At 48.9% G+C, this 20574-nt stretch overlaps 1 protein-coding gene across 5 annotated transcripts in view; it reads right to left on the bottom strand.

Annotated features, from left to right (window-relative positions):
• Positions 1–20574, bottom strand: part of FAM214A (family with sequence similarity 214 member A) — a 224167-nt gene that overhangs the window by 54256 nt on the left and 149337 nt on the right. For all 5 annotated transcript variants that reach the window (XM_030189280.1, XM_030189272.1, XM_030189260.1 and 2 more), the window contains exon 8: positions 8249–8357. In XM_030189280.1, the coding sequence (XP_030045140.1) occupies positions 8249–8357 (109 nt within the window). The remainder of the gene's footprint in view (positions 1–8248; positions 8358–20574) is intronic.

Here is a 20574-nt window from a genome sequence, read left to right as displayed (position 1 = left end):
ATTAAACGTCATCAGCCATTTAGCCGCCCAGTCTCTTAAGGTCCTTCTGTAATTTTTCACAATCCTGTCGCAAATTAACGACTTTGAATAACTTTGTGTCATCAGCAAATTTAATTACCTCGCTAGTTACTCCCATCTCTAAATCATTTATAAATATATTAAAAAGCAGCGGTCCTAGCACAGACCCCTGAGGAACCCCACTAACTACCCTTCTCCATTGTGAATACTGCCCATTTAACCCCACTCTCTGTTTCCTATCCTTCAACCAGTTTTTAATCCACAATAGGACATTTCCTCCTATCCCATGACCCTCCAATTTCCTCTGTAGCCTTTCATGAGGTACCTTGTCAAACGCCTTTTGAAAATCCAGATACACAATATCAACCGGCTCCCCTTTGTCCACATGTTTGTTTACTCCTTCAAAGAATTGAAGTAAATTGGTCAGGCAAGATTTCCCCACACAAAAGCCGTGCTGACTTGGTCTCACTAATCCATGTCCTTGGATGTGCTCTGTAATTTTGTTTTTGATAATAGCCTCTACCATTTTCCCCGGCACTGACATCAGGCTCACCGGTCTATAATTTCCCGGATCTCCCCTGGAACCTTTTTAAAAAATCGGCGTTACATTGGGCACCCTCCAATCTTCCGGTACCATGCTCGATTTTAAGGATAAATTGCATATCACTAACAGTAGCTCCGCAAGCTCATTTTTCAGTTCTATCAGTACTGTAGGATGAATATCATCCAGTCCAGGAGATTCGCTCTCTTCAGTTTGCTGAACTACACCATTACGTCCTCCAGGTTTACCGTGAAGTCAGTAAGTTTCTCCGACTCGTCCACTTGAAATACCATTTCCAACACCGGTATCCCACACAAATCTTCCTCGGTGAAGACCGAAGCAAAAGATTAATTCAATCTCTCCGCTACGTCTTTATCTTCCTTGATCGCCCCTTTTACCCCTCGGTCATCCAGCGGCCCAACCGATTCTTTTGCCGGCTTTCTGCTTTTAATATACCGAAAAAAATTTTTTGCTATGTTTTTTGCCTCTAATGCTATCTTTTTTTCGTAATCCCTCTTGGCCTTCTTTATTTGTGCCTTGCATTTCCTTTGACACTCCTTATGCTGCTTCTTGTTATTTTCAAACGGTTCCTTCTTCCATTTTCTGAAGGCGTTTCTTTTAGCCCTAATAGCTTCCTTCACCTCACTTTTCAACCATGCCGGCTGTCTTTTGGGCTTCCGTCTTTCTTTTCTAATTCGCGGAATACGTTTGGCCTTGGCCTCCAGGATGGTATTTTTGAACAGTGTCCAAGCCTGTTGTACAGTTTTTACCCTCTCAGTTGCCCCCCTAAGTTTTTTTTTTACCGTTCTTCTCATTTTATCATAGTCTCCTTTATTAAAGTTAAACGCTAACGTATTTGACTTCCTGTGTATAGTTACTTCAAGGCTGATATCAAAACTGATCATATTATGATCACTGGACTTAAATATGTTTTCTTCATGCCAGAACAATTGAGATCTTTCACAGACTTGAAAAAAGTAACTAAGACATAACATCAGAAGGCTTTAAATTTAAGTATAAGTTGGTGGAGCGGTAGCCTTATTGCTTTGTACAATTTAGTTGTTAAATTAGATCTCCCTGATCTTTGCTTTTACTCCCCCCCTTCAACTGATTTGCGGTCTAAGGAAGGTACAAGGAATTTAATACATTTTTTTTCTCTTTAAATTTTTTCTTTTGGATAAATACCAAGAGTTTGGTATATTGTATTTTCTCTTGCCTGATTTACATGTAACAAGATTTATGTTTGTGTAAACTATATAAATGAAAAACTAAAAAAAACAAAAAAAGCCCGTCCCTTGCTTTTGCTGGGGAGCCACAGTGACCTTAGGCGTATGATGTTGACAGAAACGAGCACGCTGGGACTGAGTCTGGGCAGGCTGCCGAGAAGCATGTAGCATAGGAATAGGGAGCACTCCTCTTCTTTCCAAAAAACCTACTAGATGAGGAGGTAGTAGCAGAAGACGCCTGGTGGGAGAGAGAATCCATAGCATCATTGTGCTTCTTCATCTGGTCAACTAGATCCTCTACTTTCTCACCAAAAAGGTTATCCCCCCAGCAAGGAACATCCGCCATCTGCTTCTGGACCGAATGATCCAGGTCAGAGACATGCAGCCATGAGAGTCTACGCATCATTATACCTTGGGCAGCGATCCTGGATGCTACGTCAAAAGTGTCGAATGTACCCCTGGCCAGGAACTTTCGACAAGCCTTCTGCTGCCTGACCACCTGGCGAAAAGGCTTGGCCTGCTCCAGAGGGAGTGCATCAACCAAGCTGGACAGTTGCCTCGCCGAGTTCCGCAAGTGGATGCTCGTGAAGAGCTGGTAAGATTGAATTTTGGTGGCAAGCATAGCGGCCTGATACGTTTTCCTCCCTAAAGAATCAAGAGTCCTAGCTTCTCTGCCTGGGGGGCGCTGAGGCATAGTCCCTAGTACTCTTGGCTCTCTTGAGGGCGGAGTCCACCACCATGGAATTGTGGGGTAACTGAGATCTCATCAATCCAGGTTCACCGTGGATCCGATACTGGGATTTAGTTTTCTTCGGGATCACGGGGCCAGAGAGAGGGAATGACCAGTTCCGCATAAGGACTTCCTTCAGTACCTTATGTAGAAGAGCCGTCACAGCCTCTCTAGGTGGATAATCCAGGACCTCGAGCATCTCAGCCCTGAGCTCATCTTCAACCTCCATAGGGAAAGGAATAGCCGTAGCCTTTTCCCGGATAAAAGATGTAAAGGACAGACTCTCCGGTGGATATAATCTCCTTTCTGGTGGAGGGAAAGGGTCAGAGGTAATCCCAAAGGACTCGTCAGAAGAAAAGTACCTGGGGTCTCTCTCTGATTCCCACGAATGCTCCTCTTCTGTATCGGAGAAGACCTCCCTCAGGGCACTCCGAGACTGAGCCTGCCTCGACGCCGAGGAACGATGTCCTTGATGGTGATGTCGAGAAGTTGACGCCCGCCTAGACTGCGGTGAAGCTTCCTCCACCGACGTCAAAGGGGAGTCAACCCAGGTGGTAGCTGCCGTCGATGCTGCAGGTGGCACAGAGGCCGGGGACCTCTCCGCAGGGAAAGCACCAGCCACAGCCGGCGGCACGGAAGGCACAAGCACTCCCAACAATGAAGCAGACTGGCACAGCAATCCCTCCAGAAGCAGGGCCCGGATGGGTTCGTCGAGAGCTGCCATTGGAAAAGGCTGCGGGGTCGGTGGAGCAGCCGGTGTCAGAATCTGTCGAGGCTCAGAAGGAGGTATCGGGCTGCCAAGAGATCGACGCATCAGCACCTCCTGTATAGAGGGGGAGCGGCCCTCTCGACAATGACGCTTCTCGGGTGCCGACTCTCTCGACGCCCCGGAGCTCCCGGCACTGTGTGTTGAAGGAGAATGATGACAATGCTCCCAGCATGTGGTGGTCTCGGGGCAGCCATTAAGCTCTCCTCCCGACGTCGATGCTCCTGTCGATGTCGACACCAATGTCAATGTCGACGCTGAAGGACCGGACCTAGCCCCAAAAAGCTTTTCTCGTTGGGATTCTCGAGACGCTTGTGTCCGTTTCTTCATATGAAGACACAGACTACAAGCGGCAGGGCTATGGGTGGGCCCAAGGCACTGGATACACCAGTCGTGGGTATCGGTACCTGAGATGGTCCGGTTGCACTGAGTATACAACATTTGAAGCAGCTGGATGTCCTCGATGACATGGACGGAAAAACAGCTTCGGCGAAACCAAATGACGCGATCGTGCCAAAAAATGAAGGGCACAAAAAGGTAGAAGGCTGGCCGCGTCGAAAAAGAAAGGAAACTTTAAAAACAGGTCAAAAATTAAAAGAAACTACGGGTAATAATTTTTTTTTTTAAAAGAAAAAGACAAAAAAGTCGTCAGACTGTAGTTCCTGGGCCCAAAAAAACGAAGAGATCAGAAAAAAGCCTGTTACCTCGTCACGGACGAAAAACAACTAAGGGGCACACTCACGCGACGGGCGAGAAGTTGTCCGCGCACGTGCCAGAAGACTCTGGACAAAACTTTTTATTTTTGCTTCAAAATTTTGCTCCGTTTCCTGGGTCGACGCGGACGTTGAGCCACATGTGAGAACAAGCAGCCTGCTTGTCCTCGGAGAATAGGAGAAACCTAATTGCCAAACCTGAAACAGTATGCTATCAAAATCTCAGAACCTAACAAACAGATCCCTATTCAGACATTTGGCCTTGCAGCCACACATGCAGAACAGAGATAGCCCCATCTTCAAATTTAACCTGAAATCCTAAGAAGCTAGACTCTGCATGCAGCACAATACCAGAAAAACAGAAAGAAACACATTGCTATACATTGCAAAATAAGACAGCAGATGTAAATTCTCAAATTGGACATATTCCAAACACTAAAATGAAATTAAATTTATTTTTTTCTACCTTTGTTTTTCTGGTGACTTAGTTTTTCTGATCATGTTTGTCCCAGTCTGACTCTGCTGCTCTCTGTTCTCTTTCCAGGGCTTCCTTTCCATTTACTTCTTTACTTTCTTCTTCAATTCTTGCCCTACATCTATAGGTAAAAGCTGAGTCCTCCGTGGACTTGGCTGGAGAAGGTATAGAGTGGTTCCAGCTTTTGCCTATTTTCTCCATCCATGTGTAGTTTTTCTTCTCTTTTCCTTTTTCCATCTTCTCCATTCAGTATGCATCTCCTTCCTCTTTCTTTCTTTCTTCCCTCTCCTCCATTCATGTCCAGCATTTCTTCTTTCTCCCCTCCAACCATGTGCATCTTCTTCCTCTGTCTTCCCTCCCCTCCATCCATGTCCAGAAGTTCTCCTCTCTCCCCTCCATCCATGTGCATCTATTTCCTCTGTCTCTCCTCCCCTCCATGTCCAGTATTTCTCCTCTCTCCCCTTCATCCATGTGCATCTATTTCCTCTGTCTCTCCTCCCCTCCATGTCCAGTATTTCTCCTCTCTCCCCTCCATCCATGTGCATCTATTTCCTCTGTCTCTCCTCCCTTCCATGTCCAGTATTTCTCCTCTCTCTCCTCCATCCATGTGCATCTTCTTCCTCTGTCTTTCCTCCCACCCCATGTCCAGTATTTCTCCTCTCTCCCCTCCTCCATCCATGTGCATCTGCTTCCTCTGTCTTTCCTCCCCTCCATGTCCAGCATTTCTCCTCTCTCCCCTCCATCCATGTGCATCTCCTTCCTGCCTTCCCCTCCCATCCATCCATGTTCAGAAACTCTCCTCTCTCCCCTGCCCTCCCCTCCATTCATGTCCAGCAACTCTCCTATTTCCTGTCTTCTCTTCAATCCATATCCAGCAATTCCTCTCTTCCTTGCCATCCCCTTCATGTCCAGAATTTCTCCTCTCCCCTCCACCCATGTGCATCTCCTCCTGACTTCTCTCTCCTCCATCCATGTGATTCTACTTCCCGTCTTCCCTCCCCTCCATGTCCAGCATTTCTCCTCTCTCCCTTTCCCTCCATCCATTTGTATCTCCTTTCTCTGTCTTTCCTTCCCTCCATCCCTGTCCAACTTTTCTCCTCTCTTCCCTGACCTCCATTCATGTCCTGCATTTCTCCTCTCTCCCCTCCACCCATGTGCATCTCATTCCTTTCTTCTCTCTCCTCCATCCATGCCCAGCATTTCTCCTGCCCTCCCCTCCATCCATCCATGTTCAGCAACTCTCCTCTCCTCTCCCCCTGCCCTCTCCTCCATCCACATCCAGCAACTCTTCTCCATCCATATCCAGCAATTCTCCTCTCTCCCTTGCCCTCCCCTCCCATCCATGTCGAGTGACTCGCCCCAACCCCACCCACTCCCCTTTTCAGCCCCCGAGTTCCAGTTCCAACTCCAGCCCTGCCCACAACAGCCCTCCTTTCCTTCCTGCCGCCCTGCCTTTAAAACGTTTATTTTACCTCAAGTTGCAATGGCGGCAGCAGGGAAAGCAGCCAGGCTCGGCTTGCCTCCAGCCTTCCCTTCCTCTTAGTGTCCCACCCTCGCGGAAACAGGACATTAAGTCAGAGGAGGGCGGGACACTGAGAGGAAAGGAAGGTTAGAGGCGAGCAGAGCCTGGCTGCTTTCTCAGCATCAGCAATGTTCTGGAACCAAGGTAACAGCTTAAAGCGCCAAAGAGAAATGAGGCACAATAAAGAAGCATATAATAAGGATTCAATATTGAACCATACTGCCCTCGCCTAAAGCGGACAACTGTATAAGAAACCACTGTAAAAGCAAACTAGATCCAAATACTGATGGGCTGATGATCAGAATCAAACACGGGCGCTAGAGGACAACAGCGATGTACTAGCGCTTGCGTTTGCTTCTGCCCGATGATCAGAGCCGGCAAACACATGCAACAATGTGCTTCACAGCTATGAATGCAATGAGCATGCAAATGCATGCTAAACAGCACATTACCTATTCCTCCCCAATGCTCAGCGCAGCAAACCCTATGCCAGCTCAGAGCCCAGAGCTGTCAAACAAGTGCAGGAGGATTGTGCACGAGTGGATGCTCAGGCACAATCCTCCCACACTTTAACCCAATGATCAAAGATAATAGCGTGCTAATTTTAAGTACGCTATTATCTCTGATCATAGAGGCGGTATAGCCCTGTGCTGTTCCAGTGCTATTTTTAGAGCACTGTTTGATCAGCGAGGGGCTTCTGATCATCCACCTGTGAGTTAGCATCTCAGAAAATAAACTTAATTGGCCCCGCTCCAGGATGAACCCGAGGCACTGTTCAGCAAAGCCAAGGCTGATAGTTTGGGTTTATGATGTTAAAGAAAAGTAGTGCTCACTCTGAAATCTCCCTGCTTTAAGTCTGTCACAGACCCTGCTACCTAGGATGAGATTGACAGGAAGAAAGTGTAATGGCCGACGTTGCCACATAGAAAGGAAACAGAAGCACCTGACACCAATAGGAGAAGTGACATGAAGTCCTCTACAGGGTGCCCCCAAAGCTGGCTCCATGTTAATTATCCCAAAAGTAAAGGTAGTGTGCAGTACACCAACAACCAAGTACAGAAGAGTAGGGATGGACCAAGAAATCTCATCAGCCGAAGGTAAATTGAAGTAACTTTATTCAGCACCAGATATGTATATGACCCGACATGGGACCGTGTTTCAATGGAACTACCATCTGCTTCAAGGGTCAAGCACTTGTGATGAAAATCACAAAGTGTAGGTGCAGAAAGCAGGGTAAAATACCTTGTAACAAAATCGCTGTCAAGAGTGAAGGCTTCACAGATGCAGTAGAGTCAAGAGTACCAATAGCTATTCTGCTAACACACATGACAAGAAATTATGCTTGCAGTTTTTAGAGGCAAAGTCCTCAGCAGTAAGAGAGGTAGGTTAAGTTAGGCGAGGGACAGAGCGAAGGGACCCAGACTTGTTCGAGTATTCCCACATAGTAGTTGAATTTTCAGCTCAGCCGATTAGAAACTGAAGAACCTCCAGTGCTCCACTGGAAACTAGATCACTATCAGGTCTGGGAGACGGACTCATACAGTCACTTCTTCAAACTCCAAGGTACTTCAATCTCCATTAAAAAGGTCCCCTCCGGAGAACAAGGGCAATCAAGTATTCCCAAACTTCAAATTCAGGTTTGTTTGGTTTTTTTTTTTACTTATATGCTGATAACTTTAGCTCAACCTAACCAGTAAAACTGGATAAAGGAGCTTATGTGGACCAGTGAGACTAGAGTTGCCTGGTGGACGGTCACCATCCACTGGAGACAAATACTGAGAATTCTAAGGCTGCAAGGTGCCCCTTATAGGGCGAAATCACACAGAACTACTTTGTTTCTTTATCTCCATCTGCTGATTGATGGTCATAACCCACAGGCTCTGGTCTGTTCTGGTATTGGCATTAAGGAAAGCACAATTCTCTTGCACAAATTTACACCTGCTCCTGAATGTGTAAGAGTGTATGCACTCTATGCACACACAATTGTATTAAAAAAAAATCACAATTCTGCCCTTGCGCCACCCAAACTACATTCCCAGAACACTTAAGTGCAGATCACACACACAAAAAAAAATCAGTGCAATCTTCTAGCGTGCCTACTTCCTACACATTCCACTGCACAATTTTGTAAGAGCCATTTTCCACACGTCAAATACGCTTTACAAACAAAAAATGGTTTATAAAATGATAACCTTAATATTTATTAACAGTTCGTACACAGTATTTGGAACACAACTTTCCAAAAATGATACAATACCTCAAAATTTCCTAGAAGACTTAGACTTGTGGCAGGTGGAGCACTAGAGCTAAGCATCTGTTTTTCATAGACATCTTGGTTATCTTCTTTCTTTAAACAAGACCGCTGGCTGTTAGAGAAACAAAACAAGTTGAATTGCAAGCTGTCAATTTAGAAATGTCCAATTTGTTCTCTGCTACAATATTATTTGCTGAATAACTATGTAATTGTGTGGAATCAGACTTGGCATGAAAGAGTGACCTAATGAATACAGCAGCAAGCTGAGAACAAATAAGGACAGGGTTCAGATCATACTTCTTTAAAGTGAATGATACATACCTGTAGCAGGTGTTCTCCAAGGACAGCAGGCTGATTGTGCTCACGACTGGGTGACGTCCACGGCAGCCCCCACCAACCGGAAGAAGCTTCGCGGGCGGTCCGCACGCAGGGCATGCCCACCGCGCATGTGCGGCCGTCTTCATGCCCGTGCGTGACCGTTCCCGCCAGTTGAATGACAAGCAAAAACTATGAAACGCAACTCCAAAGGGGAGGAGGGAGGGTAGGTGAGAACAATCAGCCTGCTGTCCTCGGAGAAAACCTGCTACAGGTATGTATCATTCACTTTCTCCGAGGACAAGCAGGCTGCTTGTTCTCACGACTGGGGTATCCCTAGCTCTCAGGCTCACTCAAAACAAGAACCCAGGTCAATTGAACCTCGCAACGGCGAGGATACAACAGAAAATTGACCTACGAAGAACAACTAACTGAGAGTGCAGCCTGACCAGAATAAATGCGGGTCCTGGAGGGTGGAGTTGGATTTAAACCCCAAACAGATTCTGCAGCACCGACTGCCCGAACCGACTGTCGCATCGGGTATCCTGCTGGAGGCAGTAATGTGATGTGAATGTGTGGACAGATGACCACGTCGCAGCCTTGCAAATCTCTTCAATAGTGGCTGACTTCAAGTGGGCCACTGACGCTGCCATGGCTCTAACACTATGAGCCGTGACATGACCCTCAAGAGCCAGCCCAGCCTGGGCGTAAGTGAAGGAAATGCAATCTGCTAGCCAATTGGAAATGGTGCGTTTCCCGACAGCGACCCCTAGCCTGTTAGGGTCGAAAGAAACAAACAATTGGGCGGACTGTCTGTGGGGCTGTGTCTGCTCCAAGTAGAAGGCCAATGCTCTCTTGCAGTCCAATGTGAGCAACTGACGTTCAGCAGGGCGGGTATGCGGCCTGGGGAAGAATGTTGGCAAGACAATTGACTGGTTAAGATGGAACTCCGACACCACCTTCGGCAGGAACTTTGGGTGGGTGCGGAGCACTACTCTGTTGTGATGAAATTTGGTATATGGAGCATGAGCTACCAGGGCTTGAAGCTCACTGACCCTACGAGCTGAAGTAACTGCCACCAAGAAAATGACCTTCCAGGTCAAGTACTTCAGATGGCAGGTATTCAGTGGCTCAAAAGGAGGTTTCATCAGCTGGGTGAGGACGACGTTGAGATCCCATGACACTGCAGGAGGCTTGATAGGGGGCTTTGACAGAAGCAAGCCTCTCATGAATCGAACGACTAAAGGCTCTCCAGAGATGGCTTTACCTTCCACACGATAATGGTAAGCACTAATCGCACTAAGGTGATTCCTTACTGAGTTGGTCTTGAGGCCAGACTCTGATAAGTGCAGAAGGTATTCAAGCAGGTTCTGTGCAGGGCAAGAACGAGGTTCTTGGGCCTTGCTCTCACACCAAACGACAAACCTCCTCCACTTGAAAAAGTAACTCTTTTTAGTGGAATCCTTCCTAGAGGCAAGCAAGACGCGGGAGACACCCTCCGACAGACCCAATGCAGCGAAGTCTACGCCCTCAACATCCAGGCCATGAGAGCCAGAGACTGAAGGTTGGGGTGCAGCAACGCTACGTCGTTCTGCGAAATGAGAGTCGGAAAACACTCCAATCTCCACGGTTCTTCTGAGGACAACTCCAGAAGAAGAGGGAACCAGATCTGACGGGTCCAAAAGGGCGCTATCAGAATCATGGTGCCGTGGTCTTGCTTGAGCTTCAGTAAGGTCTTCCCCACCAAAGGTATGGGAGGATAAGCATACAGGAGGCCGGTCCCCCAATGAAGGAGAAAGGCATCCGACGCTAGCCTGCCGTGTGCCTGAAGTCTGGAACAGAACAGAGGCAGCTTGTGGTTGGTCTGAGAGGCGAAAAGGTCCACCGAGGGGGTGCCCCACTCTCGGAAGATCTTGCGTACCACTCTGGAATGAAGCGACCACTCGTGCGGTTGCATGACTCTGCTCAGTCTGTCGGCCAGACTGTTGTTTACACCTGCCAGGTATGTGGCTTGGAGGAGCATGCCGAACTGGCAAGCCCAACGCCACATCCCGACGGCTTCCTGACACAAGGGGCGAGATCCGGTGCCCCCCTGCTTGTTGGTGTAATACATTGCAACCTGATTGTCTGTCCGAATTTGGATAATTTGGCAGGACAGCCGATCTCTGAAAGCCTTCAGTGCGTTCCAGATCGCTCGGAGCTCCAGGAGGTTGATCTGCAGATCCTTTTCCTGGAGGGACCACAGACCCTGGGTATGAAGCCCATCGACATGAGCTCCCCACCCCAGGCGAGATGCATCCGTCGTCAGCACTTTCGTGGGCTATGGAATTTGGAATGGACGTCCCAGGGTCAAATTGGTCCGAATGGTCCACCAGAGCAGTGAAGTGCGGCAACTGGTGGAGAGGCGGATGACATCTTCTAGATTCCCGGTGGCTTGGAACTACTGGGAAGCTAGGGTCCATTGAGCAGATCTCATGTGAAGACGAGCCATGGGAGTCACATGGACTGTGGAGGCCATATGACCCAGAAGTCTCAACATCTGCTGAGCTGTGACCTGCTGAGACGCTCTGGTCTGCGAAGCCAGGGACAGGAGGTTGTTGGCCCTCGCTTCGGGAAGGAAGGCCTGAGCCGTCTGGGTATTCAGCAGAGCTCCTATGAATTCCAGAGACTGGGTTGGCTGGAGATGGGACTTTGGGTAATTTATCACAAACCCCAGCAGCTCCAGGAGTTGGATAGTGCACTGCATGGACCGGAGGGCTCCTGCCTCCGAGGTGTTCTTGACCAGCCAATCGTCGAGATATGGGAACACGTGCACTCCCAGCTTGTGTAGATACGCTGCAACCACCACGAGGCACTTTGTAAACACCCGTGGGGCAGAGACGAGCCCAAAGGGCAGCACACAATACTGAAAGTGCCGTGTGCCCAGGCGGAATCTGAGATACTGTCTGTGAGCTGGCAGTATCGGGATGTGAGTGTATGCGTCCTTTAAATCCAGGGAACATAGCCAATCGTTTTTCTGAATCATTGGCAGAAGGGTGCCCAAGGAAAGCATCCTGAACTTTTCTTTGACCAGGAATTTGTTCAGGCCTCTCAGGTCTAGGATGGGACGCATCCCCCCTGTTTTCTTTTCCACAAGGAAGTACCTGGAATAGAATCCCTGCCCTTCCTGCCCGGGTGGTAAGGGCTCGACCGCATTGGCGCTGAGAAGGGCGGAGAGTTCCTCTGCAAGTACCTGCTTGTGGTGGGAGCTAAAGGATTGAGCTCCCGGAGGACAATTTGGTGGCAGGGATGCCAAATTCAGGGCATATCCGCACCGCACTATTTGGAGAACCCACTGGTCGGAGGTTATAAGAGGCCACCTTTGGTGAAAACATTTTAACCTCCCTCCGACCGGCAGATCGTCCGGTACGGACACTTTGAGGGCGGCTATGTTCCCATGGATCCAGTCAAAAGCCCGTCCCTGGCTTTTGCTGTGGAGGTGCAGGGGGCTGCTTAGGCGCACGCTGTTGACGAGAACGAGCGCGCTGGGGCTTAGCCTGTGCCTGACGAGGCCTTCGGGCCGGCTGGGTGTACCTACGCTTGGTAAAAGCATAGGGCGCAGCCTGACGGGCCCGGGAAAAACGTCCACCTGCTGAGGTGGATGCTGAAGGCGCCCGGTGGGAGAGCTTGTCGAGGGCGGTTTCCCGCTGATGCAGTTGGTCCACCAGCTGCTCGACCTTCTCACCAAAAATATTATCCCCCCGGCAAGGGACGTCGGCCAGTCTCTGCTGGGTGCGGTTGTCCAGGTCAGAGGCACGCAGCCATGAGAGCCTGTGCATCACTATACCTTGGGCCGCAGCACGAGATGCCACGTCACAGGTGTCATAGATACCCCTGGACAGGAACTTTCTGCCTTCAGCTGCCTGACCACCTCCTAAAAAGGACTGGACTGCTCCGGCGGGAACTTGTCAACCAGGTCCGCCAGTTGCTTCACATTGTTCCGCATGTGGATGCTCGTGTAGAGCTGGTAAGACTGGATGCGGGTCACGAGCATGGAAGATTGGTAGGCCTTCCTCCCAAACTAGTCCAGAGTGCGAGACTCCCGCCCCAGGGGTGCCGAGGCGGTATCCCTCGAACTCCGTGCCCTCTTGAGAGCAGAATCCACGACCGCCGAGTCAAGAAGCAATTGGGGCCGCATTAACTCTGGGTCCGAGTGGATTCTGTACTGGGACTCTGCTTTCTTGGGGATGGTGGGATTAGATAATGGTCGCATCCAGTTCCGAAGCAGTGTCTCTTTGAGGACATTGTGCAACGGCACCGTGGAGGACTCTCTAGGTGGTGATGGATAGTCGAGGACCTCGAGCATCTCAGCCCTCGGCTCATCCACAGAGACCACGGGAAAGGGAATGCAAATAGACATATCCCTGACGAAGGAGGCAAAGGAGAGGCTCTCAGGAGGCGAGAGCTTCCTCTCTGGTGAAGGCGTGGGGTCGGAGGGAAGGCCCACAGACTCCTCTAAGAGAAATATCTGGGGTCCTCCTCCTCCCCCCACGAGGCCTCTTCCTCGGTATCGGACATAAGCTCATGCAGCTGAGTCCTCAACCGGGCCCGGCTCGACGTCGAGGCACCGAGGCCTCGGTGTCGTCGAGCGGTGGACTCCCGCGCTGGCGGGGACGAAGCTCCCTCCATCGACGTCGACTCCCACCTGCGTGGCGGTCAAGACCGGCGCCGTAAGCGGCGTTTGCGTCGAAGGCCTCGGCACTGGGCTAGAGCTCGCCGGCGCCACAGTCAACAGCATTGAGGGCGCAAGCACCCCCGGCGCCGGCACAGCCTGGCGCATCAGCCCTTCCAGGATCCCCGGAAGGATTGGCTCGGAGGCACTCGTCCAGGCCCGCTGCCGGGAAAGACGGGGGGGCCGGTAGAGGCGTCAGTGCCGGAAGCTGCTCGGGTCCAGGAGACTGCACCGAAGTGCTGGGACCCTGACGCGTCGGTACCTCCACTACCGAGGGGGACCTTTCCTCTCGGCGCTGACGCTTACTCGGCGTCGACTCCTCTCCGGCGCCGGGGGCCGGATGCATCGATGGCGACCGATGACGGTGCTTCTTTGATTTTTTGCGGTACCCGTCATCGGCGACAGGTGGAATGGAGGAGGAGGAGGTCGATCCCCCTCGGTCTCGAGGGGCTGGGTCAGACAGGGTTCGGTCCCGAGGGCCATGAGCAAAGGGAGTGACCGGGGCCGATTGCCCACGCGGCCTCTCACCCCTACCGTCACCGGAGGACCGGCGGGCCGACGGGACCTGTACTCCTGGGGTCGATGCCATCGGTGCCGATTTCGCGGACATCGATACCGGTACCGAAGAGCTGGCCGTCGATACCGATGCCGTCGAGGTCGACGTCAAGGGGCCGGCGCAAGTTCCAAAAAGACGGTCCCGAAGAACTTGCCTCGCAACTTGAGTCCGTTTCCGGAGACCAAGACACAAAGTACACGACTTGGTATCGTGCTCCGGCCCGAGGCACTGGAGGCACCAAGCGTGGGTGTCGGTCTGCGAGATAGGCCGGCCGCACCGACCACACTTCTTAAATCCACTCGGGACCTTCGAGGACATCGACGGAAAAATCGCGTCGGCGAAATCAAAGTCGTCGATGGTGGCGGTAAAATCACACCTCGAAAAATAACTCGACCGCGCGGCCACAAGGCCGCAACGCGACGCCCCCGCTAGAAACGAGGGAAAAAACACAGCGCGTTCCTTTTTTTTTTTTAAGAAAGAAAAAGCTTTGGGGAACACGCAACGAAGAACTGAAAAAACAACGAAGGTTCGCGAACACGCGATGGTTTTCTGGGGCTGACTAAGAGAGAGCGGGTAAACACGACTCTCTCCAGGCGCGGAAAAGAAAAGACTGGCGGGAACGGTCATGCACGGGCGGGAAGACGGCCGTGCATGCGCGGTGGGCGTGCCCTGCGTGCGGACCACCCGCGAAGCTTCTTCCGGTTGGTGGGGGCTGCCGCGGACGTCACCCAGTCGTGAGAACAAGCAGCCTGCTTGTCCTCGGAGAATACCCCTTACAACCCTTAGATAAGGCATGCTCTCTGCTGTCTCAGGTATAAACTTATGGCTAGATTGACTTATGTAAGCTGTTAATGCAGCGTTTTTCAACCAGTGTGTGCCACAGCTGATCCCTAGGTGTGCCACGGGAGTTGAGCCAGCTTAATTTGTGGTAGAATGGAGTAAGTTTTCTTGTCTCTAGCGGTCGGTGGCAAGGAGCGGTGTTTCATACAGTCTGTTCATATCAACCCTGGATCCTTGTCTCTGATGTAACTTTTTGCTTTTATATAGGTGGAAAGTGTCAGATAGAACACTCCAGGGAGCAGGCTATATGAATTGCTGCTCGCTGCCGACCGCTAGAGATAAGAAAACTTTTAAAAGGTATACGGGATTGGGGGAGAGGGGTCAAGAGAGACAAGGGGAGATGCCTGGTTGCCGGCTAGAGAGAGGACAGGAGGGAGAGATATAGGACTATTTTTGTGGATGGGGGGAGGAAGAGAATGTACTTATGTACTAAATGCTGGACTATTTTTGAGGGTGGGGGGAAGAGAAGGTAAATGTTGGATTATTTGTGAGGATGGAGAAAGAAAAAGTAAATGCTGAACTCAGTGGGGGTGGGGGAGAGAAGGTAAAATACTGGATTATATATGGGGGTGCAAGTAGGCAAGAAGGTAAAATGCTGGACCATGTGTGGGGGTGGGGTAGAAGATAAAATACTGGACCATGTGTGGGGGTGTGCCTTGACAATTTTAGCGCTGTGTAAGTGTGCCATGAGATAAAAAAAAGGTTGAAAATCTCTGTGCTAATGTATTAGCACACAATAATGTAGGTTATGTGCTTAGTGAATAGATTCCACTGCCAATAATGAGGCTTGTGTTAAACAAGAATTAAATCACATTAGCACATGTTAGTAAACCTAGCTTTTAAACTGAGATTAGTATTTATGGAACTGTTTTGAATTGGTTTAGAGAAATTTTTACCAAAGAGATCCTACTATGTTTACAAAACTACAGTTCAATCTGCAAGATCATGTGATGCTAGGCTACAAGGAGGAAGCCGCAGAGTGGCCCCTCGGGTAACATTTAACCCCAAGCAGTATAGAAACATTTGCAAAGCCCATTAAACAGCGATATAATTGAAGGGGAACTCTTCAGCCATAAGACGGGAAGATCAGTGGATTTTTAAGTGAGTGAAAATATCATCTAAAGTTCAGCGGAAAGGAGCACAAAACTGCACGGGAGAGAACAAGATGGAGGAGCATGGCCCCTCGGGTGAATCATTGGTGCGATCGGCGTGGGCAGTGGATATTGCAATCTCGGCGTTGCTGGAGACCTCGGTAGATCAAAAACTGCAGAGAATCTCAGATAAATTAGAGCAGATGGATGGCAAGCTGGAAGGCCTGCGTGCTGATATGACGGGATACCAGCAGAGACTCTCCGACGTGGAAGATAAGTGTTTACAACACGAGAGACAACAGCAAATGCTGCAGAAAAAAATTAGCCCAATTAGAATTGAAGCTCGAGGACTTAAATAGAGCACGCAGAAATAATCTCAGAATAGTGGGATTCCCAGAGACGATCAAAGACGCTGACCTGAGAGGTTTTCTTGACATGGCTGCCCAAAGCGCTGAACTTACCAACGCTGGAAAGCTCCTTGAGGATTGAACACGCTCATCATCTGGGCTTGACCAGGCAGGACTCCTCTCGCCCGAGAATCGTGATTTACAAATTACTGAATTATGCTCATAACCAGGAGATCCTGAGACCTTGGAGACTGGCGGGAACGCTACACTATGAACAACATTATGCTCATAAGCAGGAGATCTTGAGACCTTGGAGACTGGCGGGAACGCTACACTATGAACAACATTGTATTCTTTGTTTCCAGGATTTCTCTGCGGCAGTCGCTACACAACTCCGACTATTTGCTGAGACATGTAAATTGCTCCATACCAAAAGAGTACGATTTGCCCTGCTTTATCTGGAGCGCCTGAAGATCCAGCATACAGGAAAGACTCACTTCTTTACATCCCTCGCCGACGCCCTTAAATTTGTGTCGCATCTACAGCCAGAACTGGAGAAGACAGCAGCAACGAGTAAAACTTGAAGTTCCATCTCAGGCCAGAGCCGAGTTCGGTTGGTGATAGTGGTGGCTGAGAACATGAATTGTTACCCTCAGGACAAAGACTTTTATTGGAGTCTGCAAATGAGATGTGAGATATGTTTTCAGATATGAATTGAACGTTGGTTTTTGGGGACCAAAAGTGACTGAGTGATGCTCCTTAGTTCGTATGCATACCTGGAACACATGCTAGCTACTAGTGAGTAAACTCGAATAATATGAGATCTGTTCCCCCAAGACACTGGTCAGAGGAACTAGTTTACCTTAGTATTTGGGGAAGGTCTAAGCAGCTGGGAACGATCCAAAGGGTCTGAGAGCTTAACTACTTGTTTGGTTGAGAATGCTATTGGAAAATTAGGTTCTTACCGTGATAATTTTCTTTCCTTTAGTCATAGCAGATGCAGCCATTACAGATGGGTTGTGTCCATCAACCAGCAGAGGGAGATAGAGAGCACACTTTTTTCAGTGCCTCATACCAGCTTGCTCCACTGCCTCTCTTCAGTATTTGAAGCTTCCAAAGCAGTATGGCAAACCGCAATGGGAATAACATAAGCTTTCCTCACAGCGAACGATGGCCCTACAACAAAAGGCATTAACTCAGAATGGAGGGAATGAAACATCCTCCCGGAGGGCATAAACTCATCCCCCACTGAGACATAACTGGAGGGAATAAACACATCCTCCCGGAGGGAATAAACTCATCCTCCAAAACATGAAACTGGAGGGAATTAAGTCATCCTCCTTTAACTGAACAAGAATCCTGAAGACTGTTTTCCGACTTTCTCCCAAGGACGGAATCTCCAGGAAACACGAACAGAACCTGAAATAGATTTACAGTAGATAGCATCAGACAGGGAGGGATCATGGCTGCATCTGCTATGACTAAAGGAAAGAAAATTATCACGGTAAGAACCTAATTTTCCAATAGCATTCTCGTCCTCTAGATTGTTCTCTTGTCTTTTAGATTGTAAGCTCTTTGAGCAGGGACTGTCCTTCTATGTTTAAATTGTACAGCGCTGTGTAACCCTAGTAGCGCTTTAGAAATGTTAGTTAGTTAGTTAAAGGAAAGAAAATTATCACGGTAAGAACCTAATTTTCCCTTCCTTGTCATCAAGCAGATGCAGCCATTACAGATGGGATGTATCAAAGCAATCCCTACATAGGGTGGGAACAAGCCACACCACGCGCCCACACTTGCGCTCCAAAATGTGCGTCCCTCCTGGCAGCCACATCCAGCCTGTAATGTCGGGCAAAAGAGAGCTTAGAAGCCCATGTTGCTGCACTACAAATCTCTTGAAGAAAGAGTGCTCCAGTTTCAGCCCAAGAAGAGGAAATTCCTCTAGTGGAATGCGCCTTAAAGGCATCAGGCGGAGGCCGGCTGGCAAGCAAATAAGCTGAAAAGATAGATTCTTTAAGCAAGCGGGCAATAGTGGCTTTAGATGCTGGAGACCCTCTGCGAGGCCCTGATAGCAAAACAAACAGATCAGAGGTTCTGAAAGAGTTAGTAACTCGCAGATACTGCAGCAGAGTCCTGCGCACGTCCAACAGGTGCAATTGCCCAAAAGATTCTGGAAACTCCTCCTCGACAAAGGAGGGCAAGAAAATAGGTTGGTTTAGGTGAAACGCTGAAACCACCTTAGGCAAGAAGGAAGGCACGGTCCGAACCGTGACCCCGGACTCTGAAAACTGCAGAAAAGGGTCTCTACAGGACAGCGCCTGGAGCTCTGACACCCGTGTCGCCGAAGTAATGGCCACTAACAAGACGGCCTTCAGTGTCAAATCTCTCTCTGAAGCACGCCGAAGCGGTTCAAAGGGAGCACCCTGAAGGGCCTTCAGCACTAGCCCCAGGTTCCAAGCTGGACAAGGTGCACGCACGGGAGGACGGAGCCGAAGCACCCCTCTAAGAAACCGTGCCACATCCAGAGGAGCAGCTAAAGACACGCCTTCAACCTTGCCACGCAGGGAGGCCAATGCCGCCACTTGCACCCGCAGGGAATTATAGGCCAAGCCTTTTTGTACACCATCCTGCAAAAAGTCCAAAATCGGCGACACAGGAGCCCGCAGGGGCGTGATCTCTCTGGAAGCACACCAGACTTCAAACTGGCACCAAATCCTGGCATAAGCCACGGAAGTGGAACGCTAGCAGGAGAGTGGTAATTACTTTATTGGAATAGCCTCTGCCTCTCAATTGCGCCCTCTCAATCGCCAGGCCATAAGACCAAATTGGCCGGCGTCCTCCATGGTCACCGGACCCTGTGACAACAGGTGCATGAACCAGAGGTAACGGAAAGGGAGCCTCCAACAGCATCTGTCGGAGGTCCGCATACCAAGGCCTCCTGGGCCAATCCAGGGCGATGAGAACCACTTCTCCTAGATGCAGCCGAATCCGCAGGAGCACTCGCCCTATCAAGGGCCACGGAGGGAACACATACAGTAGGCCCGGAGGCCAGGGTTGAGCCAAGGCATCCAACCCCGCCGCGCGAGGATCTCTCCGTCTGCTGAAGAAGCACGGGACTTTGGCATTGGAGCTTGTCGCCATTAGATCGATCACGGGCTTGCCCCACTTGGCACTGTTGAACAAAAGTATGAAAGATTTGTTGAATAAAAGCATGAAAGATGGGGTGGAAAGCTCCATGATTACAACAAGCTGTTTTAACACTAAACCAAATCTCCTGAGGCATGAGAAATTTGACGGACATTAAACATTAGCCAAAGGCAGGCTCCAGAAAGTCTGTGGGCAATAAGGGGGAGTAGTAAGTGAAAGCAGATGTTCTGCACATGATTAACAGTTTGTGGTATTCAGAGACTTGCACAGGAATGTTGTATGAGAGAATTGGTCAGATGCCAAAGAAGAACGATATAAAAACAGATTGGAACAAAGAGGTAGCGAGCATTTTGAATTTTTCTTTGTCTGTATATAGCATTCTGATTTCTTCGTCTGTCTATAGCATTCTGATTTCTTTGCTTTACATTGCTTTGTTTTAATCATTCATTCTGACTTGTATATTGCTTATCAAGAAATGCTACCTGAAATAGCCCATTGAGCTATTCAGTACAATTGTAAATAAACTGTTTATATTAAATATGAAATTCGTCTGGCGTTCTCTACAAAAGTGGCGGCATCCTTTTATACAAAAGTGGCGAGCCAGCCAGGAGTAGGCCGCACACGGAAAAGAGAAGGCGAGACGAAGGACAAATTAAGTGTTTGTTGTTAATGAAGTTTTTTACAGGATTGAAAGCAAAGCAAGCGTTGTTTAAACCTGATGATTTCTGTGCTCCACTGATGTGGGATTGATCAAACTACTGAAGTGGACATACGGGTGACTCCTGAGCTTGCTAAAAAGAGAAATAAGAAGACGCGTGAGTAAGCTTACACTGTGGCCTTATTACTGGTATATTTGTTTAGTTTTGTAGTTTTCTGTTTTGTATATTTTCTTGGTTTAGGTGCAGTAGTATATTTTTGTAGGTTGTGGCTCTATAGGAGAAATTGTAATAGTCAGAATAAAATGAAAGGGAAAGGGGCAGATAAGAAAGAAAAGCCTCCTGTATATGCTATGTATTTAGATTTAGATAGTTCAAAAAAATGCTCCCCTTTGCAGCATGTCATAGAATTATTCCCATTAGAAAAAAAACAGATTGAAAAAATACATGACAAATGGGTCAAATATGATGCAAAAGATTCTGTTTTGAGCTGGTCTCAGGATGGGTCGTTTGATCGTCCAAAATTATTATCTCTCCTGAGCTACTTACAAGAAAATAAAAATAAAACTAGGCAGAAGAAAAGCTTAGAGAAGCATCTTACAATTTGGAATTTATTTTCTTTAGCAGCAGACCTTTTTCATGCTGATGTAGATAGGATACAAAAAGAGG

This window comes from Microcaecilia unicolor, chromosome 1 (assembly GCF_901765095.1).
Source record: "Microcaecilia unicolor chromosome 1, aMicUni1.1, whole genome shotgun sequence".
NCBI classification, from domain to species: Eukaryota; Metazoa; Chordata; class Amphibia; order Gymnophiona; family Siphonopidae; genus Microcaecilia; species Microcaecilia unicolor.
This window is presented reverse-complemented; position numbering and strand designations above follow the sequence as displayed.